Source organism: Zosterops lateralis, assembly GCF_965231275.1.
Source record: "Zosterops lateralis genome assembly, chromosome: 4".
NCBI classification, from domain to species: Eukaryota; Metazoa; Chordata; class Aves; order Passeriformes; family Zosteropidae; genus Zosterops; species Zosterops lateralis.
In genome coordinates, this window is record NC_139765.1 from 39,149,275 (window position 1) to 39,168,143 (window position 18,869).

The 18,869-nt window shown below is 39.6% G+C and overlaps 1 protein-coding gene across 1 annotated transcript; it reads right to left on the reverse strand.

Moving 5' to 3' along the window:
• Positions 1-1,012: 1,012 nt before the first annotated feature.
• Positions 1,013-11,510, reverse strand: CCT2 (chaperonin containing TCP1 subunit 2). The gene is made up of 16 exons (XM_083859645.1): positions 11,443-11,510; positions 10,588-10,662; positions 10,076-10,141; positions 9,866-9,977; positions 8,967-9,043; positions 8,134-8,246; positions 7,389-7,591; positions 7,100-7,200; positions 6,893-7,020; positions 6,347-6,450; positions 4,698-4,817; positions 4,002-4,130; positions 3,814-3,917; positions 2,721-2,820; positions 1,877-2,018; positions 1,013-1,320 (listed from the first exon to the last, which is right to left on the reverse strand). The coding sequence occupies exons 1-16, from the start codon at positions 11,443-11,445 to the stop codon at positions 1,290-1,292; spliced, it is 1,608 nt and encodes a 535-aa protein (XP_083715771.1). The 5' UTR covers positions 11,446-11,510; the 3' UTR covers positions 1,013-1,289.
• Positions 11,511-18,869: the final 7,359 nt, after the last annotated feature.

Sequence of the window (18,869 nt, forward strand, 5' to 3'; positions counted from 1 at the left end):
TGTTTTCACTTGCTTATCAATGGTGTTTCACTCAGCCCTCTCCACACAGTACTGTCACTTCTGGACAGCTGAAGAGTCTCTGTCAAGAGTTAAGGGGAGGATTCTGTAAGCAGATTCCCTTCATTTTAAGAAATCTAAGGGAGAAAAATCTTCGCACACATACTTGGTATTTCAGCCTAATCCTGCTTTGGCAGACTTGCCCTGGTGTTTGCCAGGTGCTGTACTACACTACCAATGGCCAGAAAGGTCACAAGGCCCAGCAGGCACCATTCTGGGCCCCCACAGATAGGGTCCTCCCTGCTTGTCTGTGCTTACAGTCATCACACATCTGCATGCAGACTGCTGCAGGTATCACAGGCTTCCCTCCAACCTAGGCACAAAAAAATAGTCCAGTCACAAAACATGTTGCCTTTGCAGCAACTACCAGAATAGGAAAGTGAATATAAAGACAGGATACAGACGTGAAAGGGGTGGGGCAGAGAGGGCAGGAAGTGAATGTTATGGAGCTTGGCACATTTTCTGCTAAGTGTCCGCAATTATAAGTGTTTGTAAAGTCAGTCCGCTACTTTATAGATCAACACTCCAACTCTTTGGTCCAGAATGTTGCTCTCTCTCAAACTGCATGTTCCTCTCAACTACCCTCAGCAGAATGTACAATTTGTGCTATAAAAAGCAGTAAAATCACTTAGTTGTAGTTCTGGGCATTGATTGAGGTTCCTCTTCCACTCTCTCACTTCCATCATAAAAAAAAAAGTAATACTCCAATATCACTAAAAAAAGATACCATCTATCTTCAAAGCCTGCTTCTAGGACCCCAACTCAAAACCTATGCAGCCAGGACTGGAATAAGCAACTTATACTAACACAGCAGATGAACATGAACCAGCAAGCCATGGGGGCTCAGTCACTCACTGAAGCAGCTGAGGCCCAAGGATGCACACACAGCTGTCCTAATGGATCTGCCCTTCCTGGTTCTACAGAAAGAAATACAACTTTAGGCAAGCTGAATTATTTATTTTTACTTATTTTTATTTCTGTGTATTTTAAGTGGAACCTGGATGGAACAGAAGGGATAGGGTTGTATAAAACCCTGGTTTATACACCTCTGAAAGTGAATTGTTCCCCACAACACATACAAGCTCTAGTAAGTAAAAACCAACTGAAGACAGTGCCATTGATGGAGATCTGTGTGTCTCAAGCTTCTGTTCCAAAACCTCACAAAAACTAAACCATTAAAAAAAATTACTAGGTGAGATCTGGTCCACACATCCTCAGGTACTGAAGAAAACTTAACAGGGGCGATGGTCTGGTACACGTTTTCTGGGGAGAAAAAGAAAAATCAGAAAATTCCCACCACACTGATGTCCACCAGCCCCTCCTCACCCACCCTTTTTTAAATCTTTAGTTAGTAGTTTGTGTTCAGTAACGGTTTTATCTCACAACACAAAAAAAGAGTACCACCTCAAAGCTAACACACGACTCATGGCCATGCTAGTGAAACCTACCTGGTAGCAGGCACCCAGGGGATAGATAACCTGCCTATCAGCAGCTGGACATTGCACTACAATTCTTGCCAGAAGAAAAAGCAAGCAGGATCCCTTACACTTTGGTCAGCCACTTCTTCATGTTTAGTGGTGACCTAAGATTAACTAGGCATTACTCAGGCACAGCAATTTAAGTCTGCTGATGACTCTAAAGGCCTGATGATACTGCTAATGGAATAAAATCATCTAGTATGAACATCAGCATGTCACGTGTCAGGTTCCCTTTCAAGTAAAGCATTTTTAGAACAAGACTTCTCTGCACCCCTACTCTTGCACAGAAGGAGGTTTACTCTACCCCACTGTAACTGACCATGCAGATACTCTGATCGTACCTTGGTGCAGCTTTAATGATGTCATCTACACGGAGAATCATTTCTGCTGCTTCAGCTGCGCTCAGCAAAACTTGTCTCTTGACCTGGAAACTTTCTGTTACTCCCAAAAGTGACATGTCCCCAATGACACCCTCTTTCATATCTGGACAAAGAAACACATTAAGAGGTGGTTTTTTGGTTTTGTTTTTTTAACTCAGCATTTTTTAAAGGAAATTACAAGAAGATGAGAGCAGAGTAACTTATTTGCTCAAATGAACTATGCTGACATTTAGGGAATTTTAAATAAAGTCTTCTACCTCAAGACTCCTGATTTAAGCCTAATGTTGCAACTACATACAAACAATTAATGAAATAAACTTTATATACTGTGATGAGGAGACAAGATCTCAACAGGATTCTTGGCACAATGTCCTTGGGTATATAAACTTCAGAGTTCTCCTCCACAACTCTGTGGTTGTTGTTTGGTTGGGGTTTTTTTTGGGAGGGGTGGGGGGCAAAGGGTAGGATGTTTGGTTCTTCTGGGGTTTTATCTGGTTGCGGTTTTAAAACAATGTTTTTCTTTTTAAACTTCTTATAACTAGACTCGGTGTAAGGAAAGTGGTTTTTAGAGGTGGAAACCATCCACTTAAGAAACAAAGGTTTTCACTTCACTGTCAAAAGCCTGGTAGAACAGAAAAAAAAAGTAGTGCTGTACACCCAAGTTCTCTGCAAAGCAAAAAAATCAACATGCTCTCCATGTTCTCCATGCTGAATATATGTAACAGACATACATGAACAACTTTAATGAGTCTAATGGACCTGCCAAACAGCAATTCAAACACAGAAGTAAAACTGATCCCCTTACCCAGTCCATAAGTAGTCTTCCCTTCGCTATGAGCAGCTCTGAGCTGAGCAACCAAATCAGCACTGTCATAGCCAGCATTATCAGCTATTATTGTTGGGATCTAAGGGGATAAACACAGGTTGTTTTTAATTAACACAGGGACTAATTGTTAGTAAACATGAAACATACTTTGATGTTACTAGTTTACAAATGAATTTCAAGATGCTTCAGAAACATGGCAGATGATCTGTTACTGTGACAAGGAAAAAGTAAAAAACCCAAACTATCTTTCTAAGAATTTCAAGAGCCTGTTGTAAGAAAGTACCTAAGAGGACAGAAGCACGTTGGAAGATTGTCAGTTCATTTTACATGGACAGAAGAAAAAAAAGCATCTTGTCTTTTATCATTTCAGACTACAACTGGAGAAATGTTTTCATTTAAAAAGCACAAGCCTGCTGGTAAGCATTAACTACCCGATCATTCTGTTCAATGTTTCTGTGACAGCAGGGCAAACTTGCATGTGTTGACTGTAGAGGTAATGCCAAGTGTTACTATGCTCTTGAATTTCCTTTTCTTGGGAGAAAGGTTTTCCCTAATTTAAATTGCAGAAAGTCAGTTTCTTCTGAAACTGACACCCTGTTAGCACAACTCTATTAATGTTTCTTGAGACACTAAGATGCAATCTCCAATGCAAGACTAGAAACTTGTAGATAGTACTAGAGTATGAATACACCCAAACAGCACAAGAGCACCAATGGAACACAAGGGTTGCTCTTTTCTAAATCAGTTGTCAACTACATAAGATGAGATTTTTATGTACTATTCTGCAGCACTTTCAACTAGCAGGTAAGGTGAGCAAGAACCAATTAGAGGAGGGCTACCATATCGACATTCACAATTCTGTAACATGCAGAATTATTAAAACAGCAATACTTTTTTCCTAAGACAAAAAAACCAATTTCCCCCTTCGTTTGTCCAAGATGCGTTGCTGAACTTCCCTTTTTTACTTTGGACAATCAAAATTTTTGAAGTGAAGAAAATATCTGATGTCAAAAGTCAGTAAACTTCATGAAACTTTTTCTCTTAATCCAACAATCTGAGTAAATAAACCTACCATTCGTAAAGCCTTAGCAAAAGACTCCATTGCAACAGACTCTTTGCCAGGTGTTCTGACAGCAAGTTCTGCAACAGCATTAGCCATCAGCATCTCTGAACAGCCTGTTCATTGAAGACACACAGATGTTACATATCTGACATTCAGTAATATGAAATGTGTAACAGGACAAAGAATCTGATCCTCACCTCCACCATACACAGTTCTTGTGTCCTTCACTGTCTGGGCCAGGACACAGAGAGCATCGTGCAAAGACCTCTCTGCTTCATCTAGAATCTGCTGTGTGGCTCCACGCAGAACTATGGTGCAAGCTTCACCTAGAAAGTGCAAATGTAAAAGGATTAAAAAGAGAAACCAGGACACAAAAATGGGCTATCACAAAGCATTTACAATGATTTTGCTAGCACTGCAGTCAGGTTTTGTATTATTTAATTTTGGGAGCAAAAGAAAGCATGATGACATTTCAAAGATAGAATGAAATTATGTACACAGTGCTATTGTGTTGGTTCCACACCACCTTATTTAATTTAACAGAAAATTAATATTGCCTCAAAACTCCTTGAAAAATTAGAGATTGACATTTACTAGCACAAGCTCTCAAGCTCCTTAAGTATGACATATCGCTACTTTTCTTGTCAATTGAATTTCCCAAAGAAGAAACCTTGGTTCCCATCCTTAAAAATGATTATCTGTTCATTTACATAACACAAAACATCCAGAGTTTCAACCATGAAACTGTGCAGGATTTTTACTGAAAAGCAAGGCTTTAACAAAAACAGTTGCATAAATCATTACAGAATTCCTATGCCAGGCTGGAAACTGAATAGAATTAGCAGAGGGTTAACATAAATGTTACAATACAGCATTAGTGATATAACACTTACCCATTGCTACTCCAGAGAAATGAATGAGTTTATCTTCTCCAATCATGACTTCTTCAATAAGCTTGCAGCTTCCTAGTTTTACTAGCTCAGGGTGATCAAAGGTTGATGCAATTTCACCACCTACAAGTGTAAGATCATAATGAAATCAGAGCTCACAAGGAAAGCATCCTTTCAGCCAAGGTCTAACCAAAAGGGGGGAGGGGGTTGTGTGTGAGAAAAAAGTCTTCATAATTGCCCCCAAATAAATTTAAATTAACAATACTGATAAGCTAAGGCTTTCTCATGTCAGCATGTGGCACCAGAAACCTTTAACCAATGCTGATAAATCCTTAAAACACCAATGTTTTGTTTCACATCATGAGGACCAAAATGCTTGTGAGTTGTGTCTGATAACAGAATAAACATTCATCTTTGCTAGCATTAAAATGTCAGTATGTTTCAAGTTTTCACAATATTTACTGATTAAGTTTTTATAAAATACTAAATTAAGTCTCTTATGCTTTAAAACTTGAGCTTGTGACAGTATTCATTTTGCCTGCCTGATGATGGCTGAGAACCAGTGGCCACCATCCTCCTGCTTTGGAAGTCTCACTCCCTGCTGTAGCTGCAATAACTGTGCAAGATCTGTAACCACATCATAAACAAAACAAGCTTTATAAGGACCAAAATGTCTTTGAACATGACATTGTTCTAGTTCTAGTTCTAGTTCTTTCCTCTTCCTATTAGAAAACTCTTCACACGTATGCATTCCCAATGCGTGCTCAATTACCCCACAGTAGCCTGCAGCACTGTGAAGTCATAGCACTACAAGGAAAACCAAGACTTGTAGCAGAGAGTTTGTGTATATTAAAAACTTGTCCTTTTTTCAGATATACTATTCAAGCCAGTGTGGTCTGATAAGGCCCATTTGCTCTGCATAGAAAATTTGCTTTGAATTTGTTCTGGAGTGTAAGCAATGTTCCTCTCAATCAGGCATCTGCCTGTGTCAGTGTGCCTGCTGACAGTTACACACAATTGCTACTGCAGTTTTGCTAAGATAAACAAGGCAGTGTCTTTTCCTTTCTCCTGCAAAGCAAATTCATCCTCCTGATCACTTTCAAAATCAACTATGATGTCCCAGTTACCCATCTCTAACTTCAGCAATGACAATTATCTATAGCATTCCAAAGGTTTCATTTTCTTTAGTTACTAGAATCACATTTATGCTGACCACTACTCAAAATATCCAGGTTGTTCATGCTATTTGAGGTCCACCTCAAGTCAACAACTCAGGTCCACATTTTTAACAAAGGATGACTCTTTAGTCTTCTCTATCATTACAGTCACAACAGCCATTTAGAACCAAATGTTACTAAAACAGAATCAAGAACTGTTAGTATTAACTTCTGGAATTATTGTTTCTGTTTCTAAGTTTCATCTTTTCCTTAGAAAACAAACATTTCAAAATCTTATCAAGCAGGAACTAAACTGAAAATATTTTTAAAATATGAAAGAAAATTAGTAACTGGCACTAACTTGCTAAATTACCCCCCATGATTTGCATTATGATCTTTTATTCACAAATGCTGGAGAAAAAGAATGTTTAATGTTTGCTAATGATCAAACAAATGATGTGCCCCTCCAAGTTTCATACAAGATACTCTACACACCTGTGACAAGAGCCAGACGTTCTACACCAGCAAAGTCTGCATGTTCAATAGCCATGACACCAGCAGCTCCAAAGAGATGTTCAGGGTAGTTGTAGATCAGTTGTCTAAAATTAAAACACATCTCACCATCACACACAGAGCAAACCTTTGAAAGTAACACAGTAACAAAACCCACCAGATTCTCAGTAGCACGGACACAGGACAGATTTCTGAAAGCTAGTAAAGCAGTAGCTGTATGAGGAACCTGCCACACATGGAACTTTACACAACACAGATACAAATGCAAAAAAAAAAATAACATGGAAAAGGAAAACATACAAAGGAAAACATGCAAAGCTAAGGGAAAAAAATCAAACTACGATGCTTTTTGAAATACCCTTTCTCTGAAGAAACACTATCACACTAAACACAGGCAGCCATATGCTTTAAGGTCTAAGTCCTTTGATCCTAAGTGTCTGCTGGGCACTTAACTGCCTGTTCTAGCACAGTGAACTAGAACAACATGGGTAGTGATGTAACTCTCTCCTTTTCCCAAGAAATGCATACCTGTTAATAAAGCAATTTATTCCATGTTTAAGAATACGATCCACTTTCTCCTTCATTTTTTCTTTCTCTGCCTGTTCTATTTCTGCCACTTTTGCTGTGGAGTCCACTCTAACACGGGAGCCAAAAATCTAAATCAAAGAAAAGAGAGTTCAGTCTCAAAATTCCATTTACCAAAACACAGTTTCACACAGTTTCTCTGTCACATACCTTAATCTTGTCTGTATCCATACCAGTATTTGCAATAAGAATCTTTGCATTTTCAATTCTTTTTGGCTGATTTACACCAATCTTCTTGTCAAGTAAAAAGCCTGTAGTAACAGAAAGATCTTGTAAAACTTTAAATTAAAAAAGGAGAATTACTAGTTATTACAAAATTCCCCATCTTTAGTATCCAATTAAATAATAACAGTGTTTCCTAAAGGAAATTCACACAGATGTGTAACCTTTAGCAGCTTTATTTCTCAAATGCATACACGATCAGCACTCAAAGACTTACCTTCATCTAAGTAGGAATCAGCCAAACTTCCACCAAGTTTCTTAATGACATGGATAGCCTCCAAATTACCAGAACCTTTCAACCTAAGAACAGCTTCTACAGCTAGCTTGACAAAGTGATCCTTATGGTGAGTAAGTAATTTTGATGAAAGAGTTGTTCCCGCGATGTTCATCAAGTCTTCACGGAACTTCACTTCATCATTACTAAAATAAAGACAGTTCAATTAAAGTGGAAAGTCTGAAAGCCTTAACTACCACTAGCTACCACAAGTCTTAGCTCACTACTTCTAGCCTCTGTCTATATGTACCATATTCTCTTTTGAGGAGTGCTGCACAGAACCCCTCCACTTTCCCAGAATACAACCTTCTATTTGAAATACAAGTTTCGTTAGGAGAATTTTCACATTCAGCTTCAGAAAGTTTGTGCTCACCAACTGTTCAGCATAGGAAATAGTTGTATTTAAAATGTGGGTACAAAATCTGAAATAACAGCTCAGATCTTTGTTCCAGGGAGCAAATTACAGCTTGTATTTCTGCACATCATAATTAATTCTGAATATCATAAAGCTTCTATAACTCATTTGAAAAAAACACAGTATTTTTTCCTCAACTGTTACAATTCATGAACTCAGCCTTCACACTGCTTTAATAAGAGTGAAGAATTTACCAATGGACTGTAATTTGCATTGATGTTTTGATCTTGAGTAGTTTTCTATGAAGAGTTACAGCAAATGAACATAACTAACCCATGATCCACAGCTGCTTTCAAAAGTGCCTCTCTTGAAGCCTTTGTGGCTGCTCTCCAGCCTGCTATGATGGTCTGAGGATGAATCTTCCTTGCAATCAGTAATTCTGCCTCCTATTTAAATAAAATCAGTAATTATTTCTCCCCTCAAAAAGTACAGTTACACTAACTAGGAAAGACATGTTCATTTATGGATGCAACTTAAAAGTGTAGTTGAAAAAAGCTTTCTTCATTTTTCTGAGGAACTTGGCAAACTGACAGATCATTCCTTAAAAGGTGCTCTTCATCCCAGCTCCTGGACCTGAGATGATCAGACGTTCTGACACAGGTCTGCAGGAAGAATTACTCATTTCTCAAATCTCTTTCATAGTAATTTCAAGTTTAGAGTTTGGCAGTGTACATTTTTCCCTAAACATAAAATCCATACAGAGTTTAAAGGAACAGTATGAATTCAGGTCTAGAGCAAAGAATAGAATTTAGTAGGATTTTTTTTTCTATGAAAACAGATTTCAGAGGACTGAGCCTCACAACTAAGCAGTACTACACACTGCTCAGTGCAACAGCCAGGAAGTGAGCTCTAGGAGTCAATTTAAAATACTTGAGAGTTTATAAAAATAATGTAAGGAATAATAGTCCAAAATAATACTCAAAAAATGATGATGCAGTACCTAAGGGTTGTTGTTTTTCTTTCCCCTATCAAATTCAACAGAACAGACAGAGCAAGCTGCTCTTTCTATGCTTTGCGAGCCTTTCACAAACGTAGGATAACACAACTCCTACTGGTGGTATCACAGAAGTACACTGACAAACATCTGCAAAAATGTAATACATTACCCTCAGTAATTCAGCTGCCAACACTGTGACAGATGTAGTTCCATCGCCAACTTCATCATCTTGAACCTTCGACATATCTGAAGAAGGAAAACACAGTATTAATGCTATTTTTCTCATGCATTAATTTGGACAAGAAAAACAGATCTTACTCTTTGTGTAAAGAGGGAACTCTAAAAAAAAACCCAGAAAAACAAGAGATTCAAATAAAATTCAGCACCCTTCAAATTCCTGCTCTTTATTTGCAACCTAGACAACAGTTGCAGCCTGGTGATGGTCAAGATGCTCCCCGCTGTTCCCCATCCTAAAGATGTTTATCAAAAGGAGGTACAGCTGGATAGAGGCTCTAAGGTATACACAGAGGATCAGAAACTATAATAACCAGGTCTGCTGCACAAACTGGGACACAGCAAACACAAAATCATTAGTAAACCTGACACCCAATAGTTCAGGCTCCTACTTGTCACTAGTAGTGGACCACTGGCACAGTAAAACACTTGTTCACAATGGTAAACTCTATACAGCTGTACAGTGCTCCCTGAGTGACAGAAATTTAAATCTGGGAAAAACAGAGAACTTCTGTTGCTGCACAGATTTCTTTTCCGAATTTTCCCACTGCAAAAAGAGTGGCACACAGCTGTCTTTTGTCCCTTCTGATCCCTGGGACAAAGCAGGGTTGAGGGAGAAGAAAAAAACAGTTTTGAAGAGCAACATACACCACAATTTTACTTTTGCAGAACGCCACAACTCTTGCAATACCCTGCCCTTCTTATTTTAGGATTTCTGCTCCCTCTCCCTTCAATTTTTTCCAGTAGTTCAAGAACCCTTTTGACCCTAAGAACAAATAAAAACTCCATAATAAGAGTTATAAATTAAGAAATATCAAGCCTTTAATAACTCACCAACCAAGACCTTGGCAGCTGGATTGTCAACTCCAATAGCTTTCAGGATGGTTGCACCATCATTGGTAACTGTCACAGAGCTGTCTCTCCCAGTACTTAAAAGAATCTTGTCCTACAAGATGTGAGGTTGAGAATAGTGCTTGAAAACACACTGTAACTATTAAAGCTAAATTAACAGGCATGACTAGTGAGAGCCTGCAGCTGTCTTACCATGCCTTTAGGCCCCAGGGTGCTCTTGACTAGGTCACCAATGGCAATGGCACCGACAAAGGATGACTGAAATGAAAATAAATATACCTCAGGGAACTATTTATTTCTACTGTAATACAAGAATTATACACTATCACATAGCTTTCCACATTTAAACCAACCTCCTTCAACGGAGGCTTAACTTAAGACAAGTCTTTTAACTGCTAAATTTTGATAACCAGATGAAATATACTTAAATCCCCCAGAAACTGTACATCTGTCCCAAAGCCAGAAGAAATACCACCCAATAAGCACCAATCTTCTGAGCTCAAGCAGAGGTACTCTGGTTTTGACAGTGAAAAGTTTATTCAATTTTCAGTATAAACAACACTCCTCCCTTCTGTTTACAGACACACAACAAGAAAAGCCAGTTAGAGACAGAAGTTCCATATCATGATACAGTATTTTAAGTAGTAGAAAAGACGAAGTTTAATTACCTCAAGTACTACCAGTTTCTTAAAAATTAAACTTACCAACCGAGCTGTTTCTGCTTTCTCTTCATCTGCACCTGCCTTGAAAATGTTCACAGGAGCAAGGGAAATGGATGCCTAAAACACAGTTAATGTAAGAATATTGTTCTAGCTTCAGTATAACTATGTGTTTTAAAAGCAAACCCCTGACACTAACAACTTAACGCTTTCATTAATAAAATAACTTCCATATCCCATTTTGCTACGATAACAGGTATATTTAAGAAACAGTTAAGGGTCTTAAAAATCTATGTTACAATCTGGTAGTGTTGTGAAGGGATGACAAGCCCGAGTGTCTGTGCTGGCAGAGGGCAGTGCACACAGGGCCCCCCCAGCACATCCCCTCACTCCCGGCTGTGCGGGCGCTGCTGCTCTGCCCCGCCGGCCGGCCCTTCACGCAGTCTGAGAGCAGGCACAACCAGCAGGAACCAAAGTCTATTTACTGACCATACTGAGGCTTTAGCATTTGGATACTTGAGCCGAACTCGTCTTTTTTATTCGTCTGTTTATACCAATGCAAAGTAATCACAGCAGTCACCAATATCCGCCTTTAAGGATATTCAACATTTGCAAGGCACCCGAGGCCTTAAACCAGCAAGGCTCAAGTACCCGAACACGCGGGATCGGGGGGTCGCCGCGCGTGGGCCCCGCCCCGGCTCCAGAACCTTCGGGCCGCCCCTCGGCTCGGCGCGGCGCGGCGCGGCGGGGAAAGGCAGGGCGCGGTCCGCAGGCCTCCCGCGCGCGCCCGCCGCCTGCAGCGCCGCCCCGCCCGGCCCCGCCGCGCCCTCGGCCCTGCCCGGCCCTGCCCTGCCCCGGGCCGAGCCGCCGCCGCCGCCGCCGCCGCCGCCCGCCGCTCACCATGGTGCCGCCGGGCCCCGCCGTGCGCCGCTCCCTCAGCAGAGAACAGCACCGCAGCCCACGAGCTCCTCCGGAACTGTCGTCACTGTGCCGCCGCTTCCGGCGGCGCGCGGCCTGCTGGGAGCTGCAGTCCGGCCCCGCGCGGCCTCGGCCCGGGAGCGCCTCGGGGCTGGGACGGGTCCTGTGGGCTGGAGACCTGTTAGGAAGCAGGTCCTTACGCTGCCTGGAGAGGTGCTGGAACAGGCTGCCCAGAGAAACCGTGCGTGCCTCATCCCTGGCAGTGTCCAAGGCCAGGCTAGATGGGCTCTGAGCATCCTGGTCGGGTGGAAGGTGTCCCTGTCCATGGCAGAGGGTGGGGAGCTGGATGATTGCTAAGGTCCCTTCTCACTCAAACTATTTTATGGTTCTGCAGTTCTGTGACATTCCTGAGGTCATTTCTCAGTCAGGTCAAAAGCATTTTTAGTTACAGCTTGTGGCCTCCACTGCCTTGCCAGCCCAGCCCAGATGTGGCTCTCAGACCACATCTGCAGCTACAAGCGTGAACAGGAGATCCCCAGTGCAATCCCACTCAAGACGCTCTTCAAATCAATACAGAATTGGTAACCAGTCCCTTGGAAGCTTGGTCGGTGTGAGAGAACACTTAAAGCTTGCTCTGTCACTGCTTTACCTCCACACAAAAAGCACATTACCTGGTCATAGAAAAAGAAAAGACCAAAACCAATCTGTATTATTTTGTATGACATCCTCAAGAACTAATTCCAGCTGGTATCCCTCTTCTTGCTGCTAGATACTACACTCTTGGGATATATAGAAAGTTGTTTGTTCTAGATTCAAACCAGCCAGAGACAGAAATCCATCCCAATGGAGACAGAAAAAAAGAACATGACTTAAACTGCTCTCACCTGTGTTGCTGAGTATCTGTTGATACTTAGCTACTATTAGTTCTTGAGTATGTTAAGCTTTTTGTCCTGTTTTCTTCACAGTTAGATACACTTCCCTCCACAACCCTGTTCTGAAATCTAGCCTACTAATTTAATTTAAATAACTTTAGTTTACCTCATAGTTATGCAAAAAACTTTAAGTCTTGGCTAGGGCAAATAATACAACTAAAACCATGTAAACAGCTTCTCTCTGAATCACAGCATTCATAAAGATTTGCACTGAAGTAATAATTCATTTTAATTCGCATTTGCTGCTACTGTGGTGAGTTGGGAGAAAAAAGATTTTAAAGTGCCTAGGACTGATCCAAGTTAAGGCCTTTGAAAGATGCAATGCTCACAGAAAAACTACAGCAAATTAGTAAAAAATTTTTGAGGGGCTTTTGGCCATTGCTAAGCTGATTTACAGCGTGTAAAAGTAGTGGGACCAGAATAGGAAGAACCCAGCAGCAGGGCTGGTTCTGCCCTCCTGCCTCTCAGCTGTGCAGTGCTCTCACCTCTGCTGTGCCGTGGGCAATTTTTCAAGTTGCACTGGATGTGAAGAAAAAAAATGCCTCATTTTAAAAATCTCACTTAAAAAAAAATCTCGATCTACATGCATGACAAAGACGTAACTGAAAACCAGCAGAAATGAAACAAAATCTTGGAGATGAATTTACAGACTTCAGATCACCATGATCCATTTGGTTTTTTTTTTTTTACTACTGAATAATGAGTGGAATACGGTGGCAGGGAGAAGGGCAGAGAGAGGTACATGAAGCAGTGATTTAAGGAAAAGCAAAAAAGATTACACGAACAAAACACAATACAATGACACTTACACTGCAAACTACTGAAGTAATCCACAAACAATTTTTAATGTAAAATCAATAGTTTATTGCCATGCTACAATTTTTTTTTTTTCAAATGAAGTTGGCACTGGTAAGGGGAAAAATGTACATAACACATTTTTTTAAATGCACATTTGGTAAGCTTTCTCAATAATGACAGCTTAAAAGAAATGATTTTTTTTTTAAGATTAACGTGGAATGGCATAAAAATACACTCTTTCTGCATAGTATAAGAAATATGGAATGTTTGTAAAAACAAATTAATTGAACAGGGAAAATTACTTGAAATTTTATAAACAATTTGGCAATGGTACTCCCACTGTTTAGACTTTTTATATAAAAGAAATAAAAATCTAGAAAGCTACCTTTATACAAAGTTCCTATATTTATGCCTTTTAAGTAGGAAAAAACATTTTATAATGCAAATTAGGACATACAATAATCTTACAATATGATACAATGTAATGACAAGAAAAGAACATACAACAAAAGATTTTGGCCTTTGTAGAAATGTCTATTTCTGCATTTAATCCATGCGTTTGTGGCACACTGGTGGCTACTGTATCACTCCTGCCAGTCAGCTTTGAGGCTGGCGCGGTGCGCGGCTGGCCTGCGCCTCGGCTGGGACACAGAACTGCTTTCCAGGAGACCAAAGGTGATGCTGCAATGAAGCCAGACGTGAGAAAGGCAATGTGCCTGCTGGTCGAGCCATCTGGACTGTGGGACACCATACAACACTCTTTCCTCTCATACCAGAGCATTTCTTATACATTCAGTTATTAAGTACCAAAGACTTACAAGTGAGAACATCTGTGTTTGCGATTTGGCAAAATTTCAAAATACAAAGTTAGTACCAAATATATAATATATATAAAATGTGGGTGTATGATATACACACATATTCCAATGCAAAAAAACTGCATTATTATGGAGTTAAATTCGCTGACATCCATTCCTAAATAACATAACCATTAAAAAAACAGCTGTAATTCTGATCTTTCACACATTTTAGAATCACTTCCTCTTTCATACACAAATAGTTAAAGCAATATATATGCAAGTATAACTAAAAAAATCAAAATTCTCATATTTATCTGAACTCTGACCACAACAAATAGGATTTGGTTTTCAGTACATATAATTAAATACATTTATATTTTTACATCTTTTTAGACCATTCCTGAAGAACTTGACCAACCAGGTCCTCAGGTGTAGCAGAGTTGTTAGGTCAGCAGAACTTGATTTTGCAGAAGCACATCCAGTGGCCCTTGAAGTCAACAAGAATCATTTGTTCAGCTTCAAAGGACACTGCATTGCAGACTGAACAAGCTCTGGAAGGGTTACCCTGCTAACAAGGAAGATTTCCTGATGACATCAAAGCTCCTTGTCAGACTTCCTTTCCTACTGCCAAGGAGAAGGACTGGATCAAAAGATACATGGACTCTAGGCTCTCTGGGTTGCTTGGCAGGTACAGGGCTGTGTACACAGCACAGCCCCAGCATCGGGCATTGGCAGGGTGAGCTTCACAGCACCTTTTACACTAAGGCTTCTCATGGAAAGCAGAGGAGCTGCTTCCCCCACACTTCTCACTTGGCAATTCATCACTACAGGTCTCAGACAAGGGCTCTGGCTGGGACCTCAAGGCATTTAGTACTTTGTAGACACAGAGGAAGACGGTCCCTGTTCTGAAGGGCTTCAGTCTATTTTTTTAATCATAGTTTTTACATAATCTCCTTTCTATATACACGTATTTGCTACATAAAATGGAATTACACCAAAGTAATGGATATAGCGGAAAACATTGGCACAATATATGTATATTACCGCACTAAATAATTACTAAAACTGCAAGAAAAATTTCAAAAATGCCCTTCATAGTGTATAAAAATATAGAAATATCCAACACTTGTTTCATCAACCTTATTTCTCATATTCTATTTCTACCTGTACACTTACATACTTCCAAACAAAATACTGCGTTAATCTGGAGTAAACACCGTGTTAGGAAAATATCCTCCTACGACACCTGACAGACTTAGTCACATACCTTACAGCACAGCACAAGAAATAACGTATACATGGTCAGAGTTCCAGATGCTAAATTGCTCTTTTTTTTTCTTCTGATTCACTTATCTTGTCCAAAAGAGGAAGTAATTCCTAAAGATCGTGAAAGAACCTCAACATGACTTCCTTTTTAATAATCTTCTGCAAGAAGGATATCAGCAAACCTGACTCCATCTTAACGCAGTTTTTTGTGGTGGAATTTCTTCTGGATTTTTTTTCTTGGAGTGTATATGAATTAAAAATAAAGATATAATAAATGAACTTAGGTTTATATTAAGTAAATACTGTCAAATATAAATGCCTGAATTGCTACCTCAAGGAAGAGATGGGAAAGATCATATAATTAAATTCCAAAAATACCTAACTCTATCTATCACAATGAAGGACCAGACTCCTTTAGGGGAAATAGGAGAATTTCAGAATTTAAGTCCACTACTAGTTCCTACTCCATTAATTTCATCTTATTTGCAGCCATTAAATAAATTAGTACAGTGCAGAAATGGAATTTCACCATTGATCTCACCTTACATGAAGCAAGGAATACTGCTTAGAAATAGATGTCCAAATCAGATACATCATTATATGCTCAAAATATTAACTGACATTAATCAGAATTTCCATTTTTACTTCACCAACAATGAGTAAGAACAATCTGCTCTCTCCTGAATCTCTTTCATTAAGAAGTGGTTAAATATAAAACAAAAACAAGAACAGCCAGATTTTTGAGCCAATACACAGTGTTATAAAAACCAGCAAAATCAACTGCTGGTCTGTCACCTATAAAAAGCAGCCCTGTTTTGACATTGGTTTGGACTTTGTACAGTTTACACATTTCTGTGATCCTTTTTACACCCAAGCTCTAGTCAGAGGTGCAAACACACACAAATATCCAAACATCAGGGAGGGGGAAGAACATTTTATCAATTTATTATATGAAATTTCTACTTCAACACTTGTATTTTCTATAAAAGCTCTGAAGACTTTAATAGGAGTAGTGCTTCGATGCACATCATCAGATTCCACCCCTGTCAAATGCAAAACATACTTATTGGAGGAAACAAAAGATGTTCTAGTGAGTGTCAAGGTTTTCAGAATAGTCTTTTTCAATATTGCATAAGGAAGTCAGCAAAAAACACCACAAAAATTAAAAAAAATTGGTCCTCTTTCTGACATAATTTTGAAGAAAAATCCTGATATAATAATGGAATAAATTCTCACTCCCTGTATTTCTAGCACAATCTTTATGATATACTTTTGGTCACTTTTTTGTGTTCTTTAACAGGTCAGTTTCCTTGTTTAAAAGGAACAGTAATGTATGTCTTTCCCAAATCATTGCACTAAAGGAATACCTACAGTTAAAGGTTTCCCCATGTCAAATGTGTTTGAAGCAACCGACTGCACGTTATGGATGAGAAGTACAATTGATGGAGATGCTACCATTTTTACAGGACCTAGTTTATGTAAACCTAACATGCCATATTTACTAAAAAAAATGGTTGCATATTTCTAGTTTCTCAGTCTATACACCTGTGGGCCCAAAATAAATATGATCTAGATACCATGGAGAGATTTCAGCTGAAAACTGAAACCTAAATTACAGACACTAAATCTAACATCACAGCCTTTAAAAGAGACTGAATTGAAAAAATATTTACCTAGTCTCAAAGGGTAAAGTGCATTGCAACTGCATCTACTTCAAGGGGCAGAAAACAAGGAATGCTAAAGATGAGTAGTGTGGGTGACAGGGACTACCCAGTATGTTTGCAGCGTACACAAAACAAGAAAGCGTTATCCCACCTGTAAAACGTAACAGGCTAAAAAAGTGATCCCGGAAAATATGTCATTAGACTTGTTAATATAATTAAGGCTACAGACAGTTGAAATTTCAGTATGTTCTCATTCTGGGGACCAGAGCAAAGAAAACATTGTGAAACTTGCAACAATGTAAAAAAAATTTGCTCAGACTGTTCTTTCTATCTGAGACTATTCAGAATAAATGCACAGGACAGTGCACTGGAACTAAGGAGGGATATGGCTTGTTGTTGAAATTTCAGCAGGTCACTTAAGATCTACCCAAAGCCTCTGCTTCCCTATTTAGTAGTTAAGAATATTACTACTTCCCTGCCTCACAGGTGGGGTCCAGTTAATTAGTCCAAACTATACAGATGAGGACCATGTATTTCTAAGCAGCTAGCTAGCTCAGACAGGTTTGCCTCAAAACAGATGCTGAAGCATTAGTCCAGCTCACAAATTTAAGTGAGCTATATGCTAGGAACAAGAATCACACCAATATTATTAACCCAGTCAGTATTTTGCAATACATGGTAATTTCTCTTCAGTACAAACCAGGCGATCCATAAGGTGAGGCAATGGCAAAGATGTGAGGGAGCAGTTACAGAATCACAGAATCAGTAGCCTTGGAAAAGACCTCTGAGATCACTGAAGCCATCCTGGGACCGAACACCACCTTGCCAACCAGACTACGGCACCAACTGCCATGTCCAGACTTTCCTTGAATACCCCCAGGGACAGTGACTCCACCACCTCTCGGGCAGCACATTCCAATGCCTAATCACCTTTCTGTGAAGAATTTCCTGCTAACATCTACCTGGCACAGCTTAAGCCTACATCCCTACCTCCTCTTGTCCTGTCGCTGGCTGACTGGAAGAGACCAACCCCCAGCTGGCTACAACCTGTAAAAGGCCTAGCTCTAGGTAGTCTTTACCCTCTTGAGTACCAAGGTCCCCACAAGTCAGCGAGTCTATCACAAGAGTATGCAGGGGCTGACCATGAAATAATAAATAAGGTTTTTTTAAAAAATCTCTTTAAAGTTCTTCACAATGGTCTCAATGACTCCCCATCTTTTACTTCAGCAAATTATGTTCTTTGTCCATCTGGTATTTCAGTACCATAGTCTGTAAAGAATAATGAAAGCCAGAGTGAAAACATGGCCTGATACCACCTAATGGTATGGCAAGAGACATATATTTCAGGTGCTTACTACTGCTGCCACTACTAAATGAGAAAAGACCAAAGAAAAAAGTTGTAGGAACAGAAATACATGCCAATTTAAAAGATGGAAAATAATTGTAGTAGTTTTATAAAACTTCAATTCAAATATTGCATGGAGACCCTTAATGTTTTTTCAGATCTCCAAATGGCTTTTCTTGCATGTTTTTCCTCACAGTTCAAGGGTTATTTTACATCATACCAGTTCACACAAGTGTCAGTTCCTTTGCAATCACAGGCTCAAGAGCAATCTCTCCTGCTGCTAGTACCAAGGTGCACCTGCAATACCGCCAGAATTCTAAGATTATTCAGAGTATTAATAAACAAAATAGAAAAAAAAATTTCTAAGGGTGCCTCTGGCATATCCAACAAACAACATTCTCCCTGGATGTACCTGTAACACTGAGCAGCCATCATTGTAACCAAATTCACCAACTGCAAAAGGAAAACAAGTATGCTCATAGATAATACTACCTTCAGATAATTTACTACGTAACTTTTTAAATTAGACTATCACCTACGGATGCACATTACTAGAACATACAACTTTCTATAAAGAACTACCAAGTCCAGTACCCTGCCTCCC